This window comes from Bos indicus, chromosome 18 (assembly GCF_029378745.1).
Source record: "Bos indicus isolate NIAB-ARS_2022 breed Sahiwal x Tharparkar chromosome 18, NIAB-ARS_B.indTharparkar_mat_pri_1.0, whole genome shotgun sequence".
In the NCBI taxonomy this organism is placed as follows: domain Eukaryota; kingdom Metazoa; phylum Chordata; class Mammalia; order Artiodactyla; family Bovidae; genus Bos; species Bos indicus.
In genome coordinates, this window is record NC_091777.1 from 12,240,678 (window position 1) to 12,254,250 (window position 13,573).

A 13,573-nucleotide genomic window follows, 5' to 3' on the forward strand; every position below is an offset into this window, starting at 1 on the left:
TAGCACGGCAAAAGCCTGAGCATGGCCCTGGCAGGGAGAGGCGGGCGTCCTGCACCCCTGCCCGCCCCAGCACCCCCTGCAGCGGTGCAGGGAGCACACGGGGGTCTTGGCTGGCAGCTTCTGGGAGCTTGGAGGGCTCTGCGGGCACGAGGGGAGGGCCGGCTGCCCCGGCTCCCCTGTCTCTCCACCGGAAACCGGAACGGCCAAGGGGGACATTTGCTGGGCTTGGTGATTTGGAGCAGGGGGGGCTCAATTTTTCTCTTTGTAAATTTCTTATAAAATTCATTTCTAAAAGGACACAGTTCAGCGGGTTGTCACGCGTTCAGAGTTGTGCGACCATCATTTTATAAAAATTTATTAATTTGTCCAAGTTTCTGGCCGCCCTGGGTCTTGGTTGCTGTGTGCGGGCTTTCTCGAGCTGTGACGAGCGGGAGCTACTCTTGGTTGCAACGCACGGGCTCCTCACTGCCGTGGTGTCTCCAGCTGCAGAGCACGGGCCCTGGGGCGCGCGGGCTTAGTTGCTCCCTAGCTTGTGGGGTCTTCCCAGGCCAGGGATCGAGCCCGTGTCCCTTGCATTGGCAGGCAGAATCTTAACCCCCGGACTACCAGGGGAGTCCCAGCCATCACTTAGTTATAGAATGTTCTGTCTCCCCAAAGAAGCCTGCCCCCCTCCCATGCCCTCCCCCAGCCCTGGCAGCCCCGATCTGCGGCCTGGCCGCCTGCTGCCTGTGGGCACACATGGCCCCGCTGCTGGCTGTCCGCATGGGCATCCCCCCAGGTCTCGTGGCTTCCTGCGGCTGGTTGGCACCACACTCCTGGGTGTGAGGGGTGCAGCCAGTGAGGGCTCTCCCATCCTGAACCGGGCAGTGACTGTTCGTTGAGCACCCGCTCTGTGCCGGCGGCCTCTTGCTGCGAGAGCCCTGGCCTCTGTTCTGCGTCTACATCTCTGGAGGACCTGGCCGCACTTCAGGCTTGGCTGGCGTCCCGACTCACAGGCCGTGGAGCAGAGATGGAAACCACAGTCCTCCTCCAACTGCCGCATCCGAGTCCGCCCTCCCAGAGACGGCCTGACACGGCCTCCACTTCGGCTGTTCCTTCAAGGCCCCCTGTGCCCGCAGGGTACCCTCAGGGGGACTGTCCCGCCCTCGAGGGTGCAGCAATCCCTGCACAGGGAGGACTGATAGCTGAGAGAAGACAGTCGAGGCTTTGGTCTCCCCGCTTGCCGCCAGGCCCGTCCCGGTCACCTCATGCACCCCGGGTGCTGGCCATGGCCCTGGGCGCCCCGACTCCCTGAGACCCTCTCCTCTGCCCCTCTGGAGCATCTCGTTCTGAGAGCCGCGGCCCAACTCTCCCGTCTGCTCCTGGGCTGATGTCTTTGCTCACGTCGTGCCTCCAAGGTGCAGTTTAAAAATTCAGTGCAGAGCAAGTAATCTGCCTGCCTTGTTTGCGCTGCCCCCAGAGAGCTCGTGAGCGGGAGACGGCACGCCCCGCGGGAGGTGTCTTTCCTGGGGCCCTGCCTGGTCCCCATCGGCCGGCGAGGGGCCAGGGATCTGTCCCTGGGGGGGTCCCGACGTGCTCGGCCCTGTAACCCACTACGGAGGGGGGCGCCCCGTGTGGGGACACGGACGTTGGCAGGTTTTGTGTCCTTGCTGTGTGACCCGGGCCCGGCGCACGACCTCTCTGAGCTGCTGCCTGTTCTCGGGACGAGGGTGGTGCGTGCCACGTTGATCATGAGGGTTCAGGAGACCCACGCTCGCTCCAGGCACGGTGCCTGTGGGTGACGGTGCAGGGCCACCCACACTGTCACCCCACCCCCAACGCGCACAGCCAGGGCTCAAGGGGCCGAGCGAGGTGGGTGCGTCCACGGCTGAGGGCTGGCGTGGGTGCCCCCCACGCATCCTTTCGGGGAGACCCTGTCCTGTCGGGGCGAGCTGCTCCTGTGTGTGCCGACGGACCTGGGCATGACCAGGCCCACACAGCATGTTCGGGAAGGAACCTCGGGCTGCAGGCGTGGGCCTGACCGTCACCTTGGTCTGCCTGTTCCCATGGGGCTCTTAGAAGTGACGGGCAGGGGCCGCCTTGCACAGGTGGGGGGAGCGGGCACCCTCCTGGTGAGGTTGGAGGTGGGACTCTGCCCACCAGCAGTGCAGCCACCTGAGCCAGGAGCGAGGTGGGCGCTTGCGGTCTGCCGCCTGAAATCCGCCTCTTTTCAGGAAAACAGCGAAATGGGGCGGGGGTGCAGGGACCGGCAGGGCTCGGTCTGCAGCCCCGTCTGTCTCGTTTACAGGTGTGAGTGTGAGGGGGCATCCTCAGCGCCTCGCCCCTCCTCTGTGTCTGGGCCACGATCCCAGGGAGAGCAAGGCCGAGGGCAAGGGGACCGAGCCTGCTCTGGAGGGGTGCCCGGCCTGGGCCGTGGGACCAGAGGCCTCCCCAGGCTGTGGCAGGGCAACAGTGTCACCCCCAGAACCCGCCTCGGCACCGCCTCTGAGCCCCCACGGGAAGCAGCACAGACACCGGCCTTCCCGCTCAACCCTGGGAAACGCGTCTTGTGAGAAGAAACACCTTTGCTGGCTGGGGTTTGGTGACGCGGCTGGCGGTCCTGGGAGCAGGCGTGTGTTGCCCCCTGGTGAAGGGGAGAGGGCTCCTCGAGGGCGTGGGGGGCGAGGCTTCAACTGTCCCCGCCGCGGAGGGGCCGGCAGCCCTGCGGCTCCCTCAGCAGGGTCTCCCCGAACCCACCGTGGGCTGGCCGTGTGCCCGCTGTCCCCAGCCTCTGTGTCCTTACGATGCGGACTTCACCTCCAGGGCTCACACGTGCTCGCGGCTGCAGGTCGGGGGTCCCTGCCGGTCCTGGGTGAGGTCTGGGCAGGGGTCAGCTGTGGGGGGCCCTCCACATGGATGCTGGTCCTCATCCCTCATCCGTCACAGCGCCTCCCGCCCTGCCCCCACGATGCTGCCCTCGGCCCCAAGAAGCTCAGGGCGCCGGAAGGCGGCCCGAGGGTCCTGTTTCAGGGACGCATCAGGGGTCCCTGTCCCTCCCCCCGGGGAGGAGGGGAGGGGGACAGGCTGTGAGGCTGAGGCCGGGCCTGGCCTCCCCGCTCAGGGCGGGCCCTGGCACAGGAGCCCTGGTTTGGGGCATCCAGTTGGTGCTTAGCTGTTGTCCCGGTGGCAGGTTGGGGGTGCATCTGGGAGCTGACGGCCTCTGTGCTGCCGCTGTGACGTGTTTTCAGGCCGCACTCCTGCCACCGTGGAGGCGACTCTGGGGTCTCAGCTGTTAATGACGGGAGCCTGGGCAGCCCCGGGCGCTCACCTGCCGCGTCAGAGATGGAGGGGACGCAGAGCGCTGCACGCTGCCACCCCAGCCGCCCCCGGCCCGCCGACGCCTGCCGCACACGGCGGTTTATCATGGCCACCCTGAGCCCGGGGTCGGGGGCAACGCTCACTAATAGGCCGGTGCGTGGTCAGGCATCGATCCAGCTGCTGAGTGGCGGTGGCTGGCCCATCCCCCAGGGGCCAGGCTGCTAACTGCCCATGGCCTCCGGATCCCGTCACCCCGTCCCCAAGTCCCACCCGCCCCCTTGGAAATGGGGCCTTCTCACTCACTGCCCAGCGCTTGGAAATGATGCCAGTCCACAGAGATCTGCTGGTGGCGTGGGGTGCAGAGACGGAGCAGGCGGCCGGGCAGCAGGCAGCCCTGAGTCCCCGCGTGCAGGCGGCGGGGCCATCGGGCCTCCCCAGTGTGAGGCTCGGCTCCCCCACATCTGCCCGGCCCTGGAGGCTTGACCCCGCTTCCCCCCCGGGCAGTGCAGCCTCTCCCATGACTGCTCGGGGTGCTCGGTGCGTCCGTTTTCTTTCTTTTTTGCCTCCAGAGAGCATGGCCCGATGTCCCTCCACCCACAGGGCGGCCCTGGGCGCACAGGCGGTCCCCCCGCCTGCCCTGTGGCTCCGTGTCCTTCCAGCAGCAGCGGGCGTGGAGGGAGGTTCGGGTCGGCACTGCTGACCCGTGTCTGGGTGGGCCGGGGCCCACTGCCCGCTGTGCGGGTCCCCGGGGCAGGGCGGGGACGCTGCTTCCTGGCCTCCGCAAGCTGCCCCACCTGGTGGGGGTTTGGGGTGCGGGCCTTCCCTTCGTCAGCTCTCCGCGCGCTGGGGCGGCCAGGTCAGCCTGCCTCCCACCGCTGCCACCTTGAAGCTGGTGTCATAGGCAGACCCCCAACCCAGCAGACGCAGCTAGTTTCAGAACCTGGGAGGCTGAGCTGCAGAGGGTGGGAAGGCAGCTGACGGTCCCTGGCATTGGCCACCCAGCAGCCGTGACAGCTGGCGGAGGCTGGAGCTGGCCCGGCCAGTGGGTGGCACAGCTGGGGGAGGGGGCGCCCTGACCCAGGGCTGAGCTTGGTGTTGGCCTGGGTGACTCGGGGTTACAGAATTGCTGGTGTGTGGGCCGTGGTTGGTGGGTCCATTTGGAGAATCCGGTCATACCTCAGGGGCAACAGCCTTCAGGTGACCGCCTGCTGGCCAGGCCCTGCTGGCCAGGGGCCGCCTGGCTCTGGAGTTGTTCCGGGGGTGGATGGCCAGGCTCTGTGTGCACCGGTGTCTCCCGCGGGTCGTCCTGTGCAGTTGTGCAGGTCGTGCACAAGCCTAGGAAGTGCACCGACTCAGCCGCCATGGCGCATCTTCTCGGGGCAGAGCCCTGTGCCAGCATCTGTGGGCCTCGGGGTCCGGCCACTCTGTCTCCCAGTTCCTGCTGAGCCCACACCTGGCTGGGGGTCCTCGGGGCAGAGAGAAGGGCTCCGAGCCAAGCGCCCTGGGCCGTAGACTGCCCTCCTCCCCGTCGGGCAGAGGTGTCACTTGGTAGGAGTGTGGTCTCTTGAAGAGATGAGAGAGTACCAGGGTCTTGGCCCCCGGGACCAGGCAGGTTCCGCAGAGGACCCGGGGGGAAGTATGGAAGCCGTGGGGTCCCACTTGCAGAGGGGGTGGTCTGTGCTGGCCCCAGCTTCCCTGGCCCCCTGGTTCAGGCCTCTTCAAGGGGCGCTTTGCGAGACAGGGTGTCTCCTGGGCCAGGTCTGCCGCCTCTGGGTGCCCGAGCAGGGCCGTGGCTGAAGTGCTGCTGTGACAGAATCAGGGGGGCCCTCCTGAGCTCACCCTAGACCCGGTGCCTGGGTGTTCTTCGTGGCTCACAGATTTGGGGGGTCTGTGTGCGATGGGGCACCATGTGGGCATCTGAGGGGCCTCTGACCGCCAACTGCAGCCCAGAGCAGTGCGGGGTATGGGTGTGAACCCAGCTGGGCTGCACAGGGCCTGGGCGTGCCTCTGGGGGTCCCCCAAACCACCGACTCCAGCCCCCCTGGGGCCACGCTGCCAGGATAGGCCTCAGACTAGAGACCCACTTGGGAGCGGGGGCATCAGGGGCTGAGGATGGGGTGACTGGACGCACTGCCGCCCCCTCCGCCGCTCCTCGAGAGAGCTGCTGCAGGCGGGCGCCTTCCTGTCAGGGCACAAGTGGTCCCCCCGGCCCCCCACGCCCTGTGCTCTCCTCGCCTGCTGCCTCTGCAGCTGCTGGAGACCAAACTGACCCGCAGGCCTGGAAGCCTCCGGCCATACCAGCTCCCCATCCCCGCCACCCACTCTGGGGAAGAAGCCCAAGGGGGCAGGCTGAGGGCCGGGGGGCGGACGGAAAGCAGGTCACGGTGATGGTTGCACAGCTCTGTGAACGTGCTGACCACCCGTCTGCCGTAAACCCCACATTATGGTTCAGTTCTCAAGATAAAATGAACTCGTTTGATGTCCTGATAATATAGGCCTCTCTCAGCCCCACCCCCAGCCAGGCCTGGCCAGCAGCGGGCCCACTTCCCCTTCCCCCCACAGCATCCTGTAAGCCCCTGCACTTGCTCTCCCGGGGCTCATTCCCTATCCAAGTTGGGGGGACCTGCTTACTCCCCTGGCTCTTCCCCCCGCCCCTGGGGTAGAGTTGGGTAAGCAGCCCCAGGGAGGGGCGGGCATGCCCACCTGGTCAGTCGGTCGGTTGTGTCCCCACTTCCCGCCCAGACCCCAGGCTGGGCTGGGGCGCGGCAGAGCCCGGGCCCCTGCTCAGGCGCTGTGTCCTTCTCCCGCAGGGTCTTCACTGAGCAGCGAGTCGTCCCCTGTCTCCTCTCCGGCCACCAACCACAGCTCCCCAGCCAGCACGCCCAAGCGTGTGCCCATGGGTCCCATCATCGTCCCCCCAGGGGGACACAGCGTCCCCAGCACACCCCCCGTGGTGACCATCGCCCCCACCAAGACTGTCAATGGCGTCTGGAGGAGTGAGAGCCGCCAGGTGAGTGGGGAGCTGACGGGCTCATTTCGTGTTGAGATCCGCTTCCCCCTGAGGGAGCTGGGGGACAGCAGCTGCCCGGAGGGTCTGTGTGTCTCAAGAGCACTCCCAGGGCTCGTGGTCTGGGGCTGCCCCGGTGAGCCCCTCAGAGTGGGCTCAGGGCGGGTTAGCTATAGGGCTGGGGGCCCGTGTTCCGGCTGTGGGCAAGGCCAGGCCCTCCTGAGGCCTCACGCCTTGGCGTGTGAACGGCCGTCCTGTCCCTGCATCTTCATGGGCTCTTCTGTGCGTGCCTGTGCCCTGGTCTCCTCTTCCTCCAAGGATACCAGGGCCCGCCCTAGTGACCGCACGCCGCCTCGGTCACCCCTGCACACACCCCCCGTCTCCCGCACGTGGTCACTTTGCGAGGTCCTGGGGGTTGGGACTCCCACAGAGGAATCTGGGGAGACAGAATGGTGTTTGCACATCATGAGGGCTTCTTGTAAACGTGAGCTGTTATTATTCCTGTCTGTCGTACCCACGTTTTCACAGGTCGCCTTTACTGATACCTGTCTTAACTGTCAAGGCCTGCCTGCCCCAGGAGGCCTTTCCCACACTTGGCGGGGCTCCCTGGGTGTGCGCCCAGGGGGTGTGGCTCCTCGGGGGACCCGCCCCCACACCCCCAGCCTGGAGGGCCCTCCTAATTAAGAACATGGTCACTGCGCCAAGCTCTGGATGTTTCTGCCGAGTCCCCAGAGGGCCAGCGCCACTTGGAAGCACTAATTAAACCCGGAGAGAGCAGGAGGGGGGTGGGGGGACAGTGGGTCTTCAGCTTGGCCCCCAGCTCTCTGCCCTGCTGGGTCGGGTGGGGGTAGGCGTCACTCGGGGTCTGTCTGTTCTCTGCCCTGGAGGTGGTGGGGGGGCAGCCTCCGTCCACAGAGCGGTAGGGGGGGCCCCTGAATTCCTGAAAGAAGGCGAAGACCCAGCTGGGGGTAGCCCTACCTTGATCCACGAGGTGCCGGACCCTCCTGGCTCATCCTTGGGCCGGGCAGGGCCCTGCGGGGCTGATCCCAACCAGAGCAGGGTGCGGACACCCAGCCGTCCCCCGGCCCGGTTTGAGAGAGGACCAGCATCCGCACCACAGTGTCCTGCCTCCAGGGGCCTGTTGCCCCCTGACAGTTGGCCCTGACCTCTGGGCCCAACCACCTGCCTCTCCCCTCACCCCTGGGGCCTGGCGATTGCTCATCCTGCCCTGCACCCAGCTGCTGCCCTTCCAGGCCCAGAAGCCTCCTCAACGCCCCCGCTCCTGGCCATGGGCCCCTTCCCCTGAGCTCGGCCCTCCTCCGAGGGGCCTCACGGCCTCGGAAGCACCGAGTGACCCCGAGAAAGGGCTATAGGGGCGGTGCTCCAGCCACTTAGCGTGCAGCGGCTGGTGAGCAGGACCCAGGCGCCCTGGGGAGGCGGGCCGGGGGCTGGGGAGCAGCGAGGGATGGCCAGCTGGCACAGAGGCTCAGCGGAGGGTATAATCCTCCTGGGGGGGGGGCAGGGGACAGGAGGGGGAGTCGCTTCCCGGCGGGGAGGCTTGGGGGGCGCCCCGCGTGGGGTCACCGGCATTTCCCAGGTGGCGGGAGCAGCGTGGGGACAGATGAGATGACAAATAGCCTGTTTTAGAGCTAACAGGGCATGTCTGCCCGTCTGCCTGGTAGAAGCCTCTCTAATCATCAGAGAACAGAGGGTCCCCCCTCCCCGTGCTCCCTCTGTTTGCAGCTGCGCCTGCGGCCGCCGCTCAATGGAAAGAGCCTGCAGGTGCTCCCGGGGCGGCAGCTGGGGCTCCCAGGCACGGCCCCTGACCTCGTTCCCAGGTGCCTGTCACGAGCTTGGCGGGGCTCGGGGCTCCAGGCAGGTGGGTGGGAACCCCCTGCCTGCCGTCCGCCCCTCCCCCAGCCTTTCCCGCCCAGGAAGGTGCCATCTGGCCCCGCCGCCTTCAAGCTGGGCTTTGTCCTGCCGCAGGCGGACGGGGGCGGCCCCACCCAGGGATGGTGTATGGGGCCCTCACTCTGGCGTTTGGTTCAGCAAAGGGGGCCAGGAGTGGTCTTAGCTCCTCTCCAGGCTGTGTGCACAGGTCCCCTGCGAGGCCTCTGCCGTCTGGGGCTGCCAGCCTGGAGGCAGTGCCCAGGTCCCCTCACTGCGGGGCCCAGCGTTTCCTGGGGGCCGCCCTGTACTCGGGAGCCTCAGGCTCCAGCCGCTGCGTCACCACCCAGGCAGCACCGCCTGCGCCGCCCCCACCCCCACCCCGTCCCCGGTCAGTCCAGCCCAGACCCCAGGCACAGGGTTCAAGACCTTCACCCCTCTTATGCTGGCCGCATCCCGTGCCAGCGGAGGGGGTATGAGGCGGGTGCAGCTGCATGTGCAGGACCCGCCTCCTGTGCACGTCCGACAGGCGGGGGCCCTGGGGCAGGGGCAGTCATGGGGACCCGTCCAGGGCCTTGGGGACCAGAGGGGAGTGCTGGCTTCCTGCCCTGACCTGTGTGTGGGGCTCGCCCTCGACAGCCCCCAGCCTGGTGAAGCCCGCCTGGGAAAGGGGGAATCGGAGTCCATGCCCTGTGAGGGCCCCGCCCCGAGTGGAGGGGCCAGCCTGCTACACGGGGTGGGAGCACAGGCGGCCACTCGCCCGGGTGTTCCGTAGACATGGTGACGGGTGGGCCCCTCCTCTCTGTGGGGGCTGTGTGGTCCCTCCTGTGCCCCCCGTTTGGGAATGAGGTGACCTGAGGCTCTGCTGCCCCCATATCCTGACTCCGATGGGGAAGATGCCAGGCAGACAGGGGAGGGTGTCTCCCTGACCTGTGGGTCTGGGGTGGATGGACCTGGGCCTGCATCCTGCTCTCCTGTCGCTGACCGGGGTAGCCGGGCCAGGCCCGACGCCAGGTGAGGGGGGCACCGTGCGGCCTGGTGAGGAAGGGCCTGGCGCGTGGAGCTCTGGGGTCGGGGAGACCGGGCAGCCGCGTCTTCCTTGGCCGCATGGCAACGGGACCCTGGGCCAGTGGCTGTTAACGCTCCGCGCCTGCCATTTGCTCCCTTCCGGCTATGTCAGAGACTAGAGTGACAGAGCCTCTCCATGGCCTGCCAGCCCAGAGCCGGACATTCCTGTGGGTGGGCCTGCAGGATGTTCCTCTGTGTGGCTGGGGCTGGTGGGGGCCACCGCCTTTCCCTTCCTGCCTTGCGTGAGCCCCTTCTGGTTTCCTGGGGTCTCCCCCGCACTGAACCCTCCAGGCCCCAGGTTCCTCTCTTGGGCAGGAGTCTGGGCAGGTGGGCCCACAGCCCCCACCAGTGAGCAGAGGTCCCCTGACAGGTCTGGCCCCACAGCTGCCTGCTCTGGCCAGAGCCAGGGACGCCCAGGGTCTGTCTCGGGGGGACAGGCTGGCCTGTTTGGCCCGGGGCAGCGCCAGCTGCTCAGCCACGTCTTCCGGGGGCACTGAGGCCTAGTGATCTGTGAGGCAGGCCGGCAGCTGCCGCCTGGGCCCCTGGGATGCCGGCGTGATCGGGCGGGCGGTGGGTAGGGGCTCAGTGGCTGTCACCCCCGCCGTGGCGTGGAGACTGTTTCAAGAATGTCCCCCTGAAGCTCGACTGCTCCTGTGTGTCCAGAGGAAGGCCTGGCCCGCTGCTGGTGGCCGAGCTATGAGCTGCCCCCCGGCCCTGACCCACACTGTCTTCTCCAGCAGGACGCTGGCTCCCGGGGCAGCGGCGGCAGCCGCGAGCGCCTCATCGTGGAGCCCCCGCTGCCCCAGGAGAAGGCGGGGGGCCCGGCCATCCCCTCTCACCTGCTCAGCAGCCCCTACCCCTTCGGCATCTCGCCCAGCTCGGTGGTGCAGGACTCCCGCTTCCCACCGCTGAAGTAAGTGCGGGGCGGGGGGTGGCACGGTGTGGGGTGGGACCCCCGAGGTTCTGGCTGCCACGAGTCCACACCAGCGGGGCCCGAGAGCTGCCAGATGGGGGCCCCGCCCTGGGCTGGCAGCCCTGCTGGCGTTGCCACTTGAGCCCACAGTGGGCTCACTGCCTGCGTGACCCTAAACCCCCAGCCTGGCTCCTAGGGCCGGGGGCGGGGGGTGGTCTCCCCAGGCTGCAGATAACAGACCCATGCCCCCTGGTGAGGGGCCAACGCGGCCCGAGGATCGGCAGCTGCCCACTTCTGGGCCCTGGGCCTCTGGCAGGGACTGCTCTTTCGAGGAGGGAGGTGGTGGCGGGGTGCGGGGTGGGGGCCCAGGGGCCCGGAGCTCACCTCCACCACTCCCTCCTGCCTGCAGCCTGCAGCGGCCCGTGCACCACGTGGTACCCCCCAGCACGGTGACCGAGGACTACCTGAGGAGCTTTCGGCCCTACCACACGGCCGAGGACCTCCGCGTGTCCTCCCTGCCTCCGCTCGGCCTGGACCCGGCCACCGCCGCAGCCTACTACCACCCTGGCTACCTGGCCCCGCACCCCTTCCCGCACCCAGCCTTCAGGTGAGGCGTCCGACGTCCCCAGCCGCCCGCGGGTAGACCCTGGTCTGAGACCAGATTCCCTGAGGCGGGGACCGTGGGGCGGGCCGCTCCCCCAGCCTCTGGATGAGCCGTCCAGAGCTTGCTCCTGGAGGGAGACTCTCCTCGCGCCGTCTGGCCTCCCTGTCCCCCGCCTCCACCGGGGGTTCCCCGGGCACGCGTGACTGTTAGTACCCTGAGCAGCCGGCGCTGTGCTTCCACTCTGTGTAGGAGCTTCCCGGGTCAGACGGTCAGACCTGGAGGGGCCACACTGGGCCTGGCCCGGCTGAGCTGAGGGGTGGCCGGCGGGGCCTTGTGGCCTCTGGGAGTGCAGGGCTTTGGGGCTGGCTGTGGAAGGGGGCTCTCTGCGGGACCTTTGTGGAGGCCCTGTCCGCCGCTCCCGCATCAGTACCTGTGCCTGGCGGGGGGCTGGGTCCTGCCTTCCTCTCCACGTTAGCTGCTCACCGGCCCCCTCTGCCCCCTACAGGATGGACGACTCCTACTGCCTGTCAGCCCTGCGGTCCCCCTTCTACCCCATCCCTGCCCCTGGCTCCCTGCCCCCGCTGCACCCGTCGGCCATGCACCTCCACCTCTCCGGCGTCCGCTACCCGCCCGAGCTCTCCCACTCGTCCCTGGCGGCGCTGCACTCGGAGCGGATGTCCAGCCTCAGTGCCGAGAGGTAAGGCAGCCCCGTCCCGGAGCCCAGCTAGGCCAGCTGTGCTTGGACGGGCCACCCCTGTCCTCCGCCCGCTTGCCTGCAGAAGGGGTGCTGCCGGGAGCTCCCTGCCACTGTCTGGAGGTCGCGTCCTCACAATCGCCGGCCATGGCCGGGAGCCTTCCGGGCGCCTGGAGAGTCTCTGTCCACCGCTTTCGGTCTCCAGTGGACGCTGAGTTTTTTCTTGGCGCATTAGCAAAAACAACCTGGCCCCTGGCCCCTCCCCATTGGGAGGGGGAGAACCCCGGGCTCACGTGTGAGCGCCTCGCTCCTGGGGGTTCTTCCCGCTACGGAGGTCACATCCCCGTCCTTACCTCCAGGCTGCAGGTGGACGAGGAGCTGAGGCGGGAGAGGGAGCGCGAGCGCGAGCGGGAGGCTGACCGCGAGCGCGAGAAGGAGCGGGAGCGTGAACGCGAGAAGGAGCGCGAGCGCGAAAAGGAGCTGGAGCGCGAGAAGGAGCGGGAGCTGGAGCGCCAGCGGGAGCAGCGCGCCCGCGAGAAGGAGCTGCTGGCCGCCAAGGCGCTGGAGCCGGCCTTCCTGCCCGTGGCCGAGCTGCATGCGCTGCGGAGCCACGCCGCTGAGGAGCGGGCCAAGCCCTCGGAGCAGCTCACCCCGACCCGCGCAGGTACCCGGGGAGGGGCGGGCCCCAGGGCAGCCACACGCCGTGTGATCAAGCCTGGTGGGCGGGGATGGGGGCAGGGGACGGCCCCGGACCGGGAGCCGAGAACAGGGACGTCCACTGGCAGGATTCAGACTTGGTGTGAAGGCCGGTAGATAACTGAGACTGTGTACTGTACTTAGATTGTGCGCCATAGCACAACCAAATTTTTAGAGATGATAGCTTGGAGTATTTAGCCTTAGTTTTTAGTGTACTTTATTTTACTAAAACAGTGAATTTGCACAGCAGCCTAACTTTCATTCTTAACATACTTTAATCTCACTATATTTACGTACAACCTTAGTCTGCATGGTTGTCTAACCACTGGCTCAGGTCCGCTCTGCTGCGTCAGACAGGAGGGACCCCCGGGGAGCAGCCGTGTCCTGCCCGGCCCCACGGAAAGGGGGCGCCCTTCTCTGAGGGGGCGGGGCTGAGCCAGACGCTAGGACCCCGCCCCGCCCTGACGGCCTCTCTTGCCCACAGAGAAGTTGAAGGACGCGGGCCTACAGGTGCCCAAGCCCGTGCAGCACCCCCTGCACCCGGCGGCCGCCCCGCCCCACGCGGCGCCCGGCCTCCTCGCCGGCCACGGGCTCTTCTCGCTGCCGGGCAGCAGCGCGGCCACAGCCCTGCTCCTGCAGCGCACCAACGAGGAGGAGAAGTGGCTGGCGCGGCAGCGGCGCCTGAGGCAGGAGAAGGAGGACCGCCAGTCACAGGTGTCCGAGTTCCGGCAGCAGGTGCTGGAGCAGCAGCTGGACCTGGGCCGGCCGCCAGCACCCGCGGACCCGGAGCACCGGCCGGAGAGCGCCAGGTGGGCCCTGGGGGCGGGCCGGGGCCCAGGATGGGTGGGGGGAGCGGGGCGGAGCCTGCGTTTAGCGAGTGCCTTGGTCTAGCTGCCTGTGGAGCGCTGTTACTTGGGTTCCGTGTCACCTTCTAAGACCCCCGTCTGGGCCGAGAGGAGGGAGACAGGGGAGGAGGAAGCTGCTCGCTTCAGGGGCGTCATCCGCCAAGAACTGTATCCGCCAGGAACTGTGTTCACAGCCGGCCCAGCCCCTCTGGGCAGGCTTGGTGCCTGAGAGGGGCGACCGAGAAGCTTCCATGGATATTAATCTCTGTGCTAGCATCTCTCTCTGTCCAAACTGGAATGAGAAGGGGACTCCCTTTGATTTTTAATCATACAAAAAGTTAATTTTATTGCTTTTATAATTAAAATAACCCATTTTTTCCTGCCCTGTTGTAAAAAAAATTTTTTCCGAGAGGCTTTTGAACCTGTCTCTGGGACCCTGGCTGCCGACACTCACCTTGTGAGCTGGGCCCCTTCTCAGAGCTGACCCGGGGCCTCGCTGCCCCTGCCTGCTGATCTGGCTGTCACCCCGTGTCCCCCCCACCCCACCCCACCATCCCTCCAG

At 67.3% G+C, this 13,573-nt stretch overlaps 1 protein-coding gene across 6 annotated transcripts in view; it reads left to right on the plus strand.

Annotated features, from left to right (window-relative positions):
- GSE1 (Gse1 coiled-coil protein) overlaps positions 1–13,573 on the plus strand; it is a 395,102-nt gene that overhangs the window by 366,918 nt on the left and 14,611 nt on the right. For 5 of the 6 annotated variants that reach the window (XR_011561427.1, XM_070770408.1, XM_070770407.1 and 2 more), the window contains 6 exons: positions 6,108–6,307; positions 9,997–10,172; positions 10,582–10,779; positions 11,282–11,473; positions 11,830–12,134; positions 12,651–12,975. Coding sequence is in view for 5 of the 6 variants with exons in the window: in XM_070770408.1 (XP_070626509.1) it covers positions 6,108–6,307; positions 9,997–10,172; positions 10,582–10,779; positions 11,282–11,473; positions 11,830–12,134; positions 12,651–12,975 (1,396 nt within the window). In the remaining variant the exon portion in view is untranslated. The remainder of the gene's footprint in view (positions 1–6,107; positions 6,308–9,996; positions 10,173–10,581; positions 10,780–11,281; positions 11,474–11,829; positions 12,135–12,650; positions 12,976–13,573) is intronic. The other variant, XM_070770406.1, reaches the window with a different exon arrangement.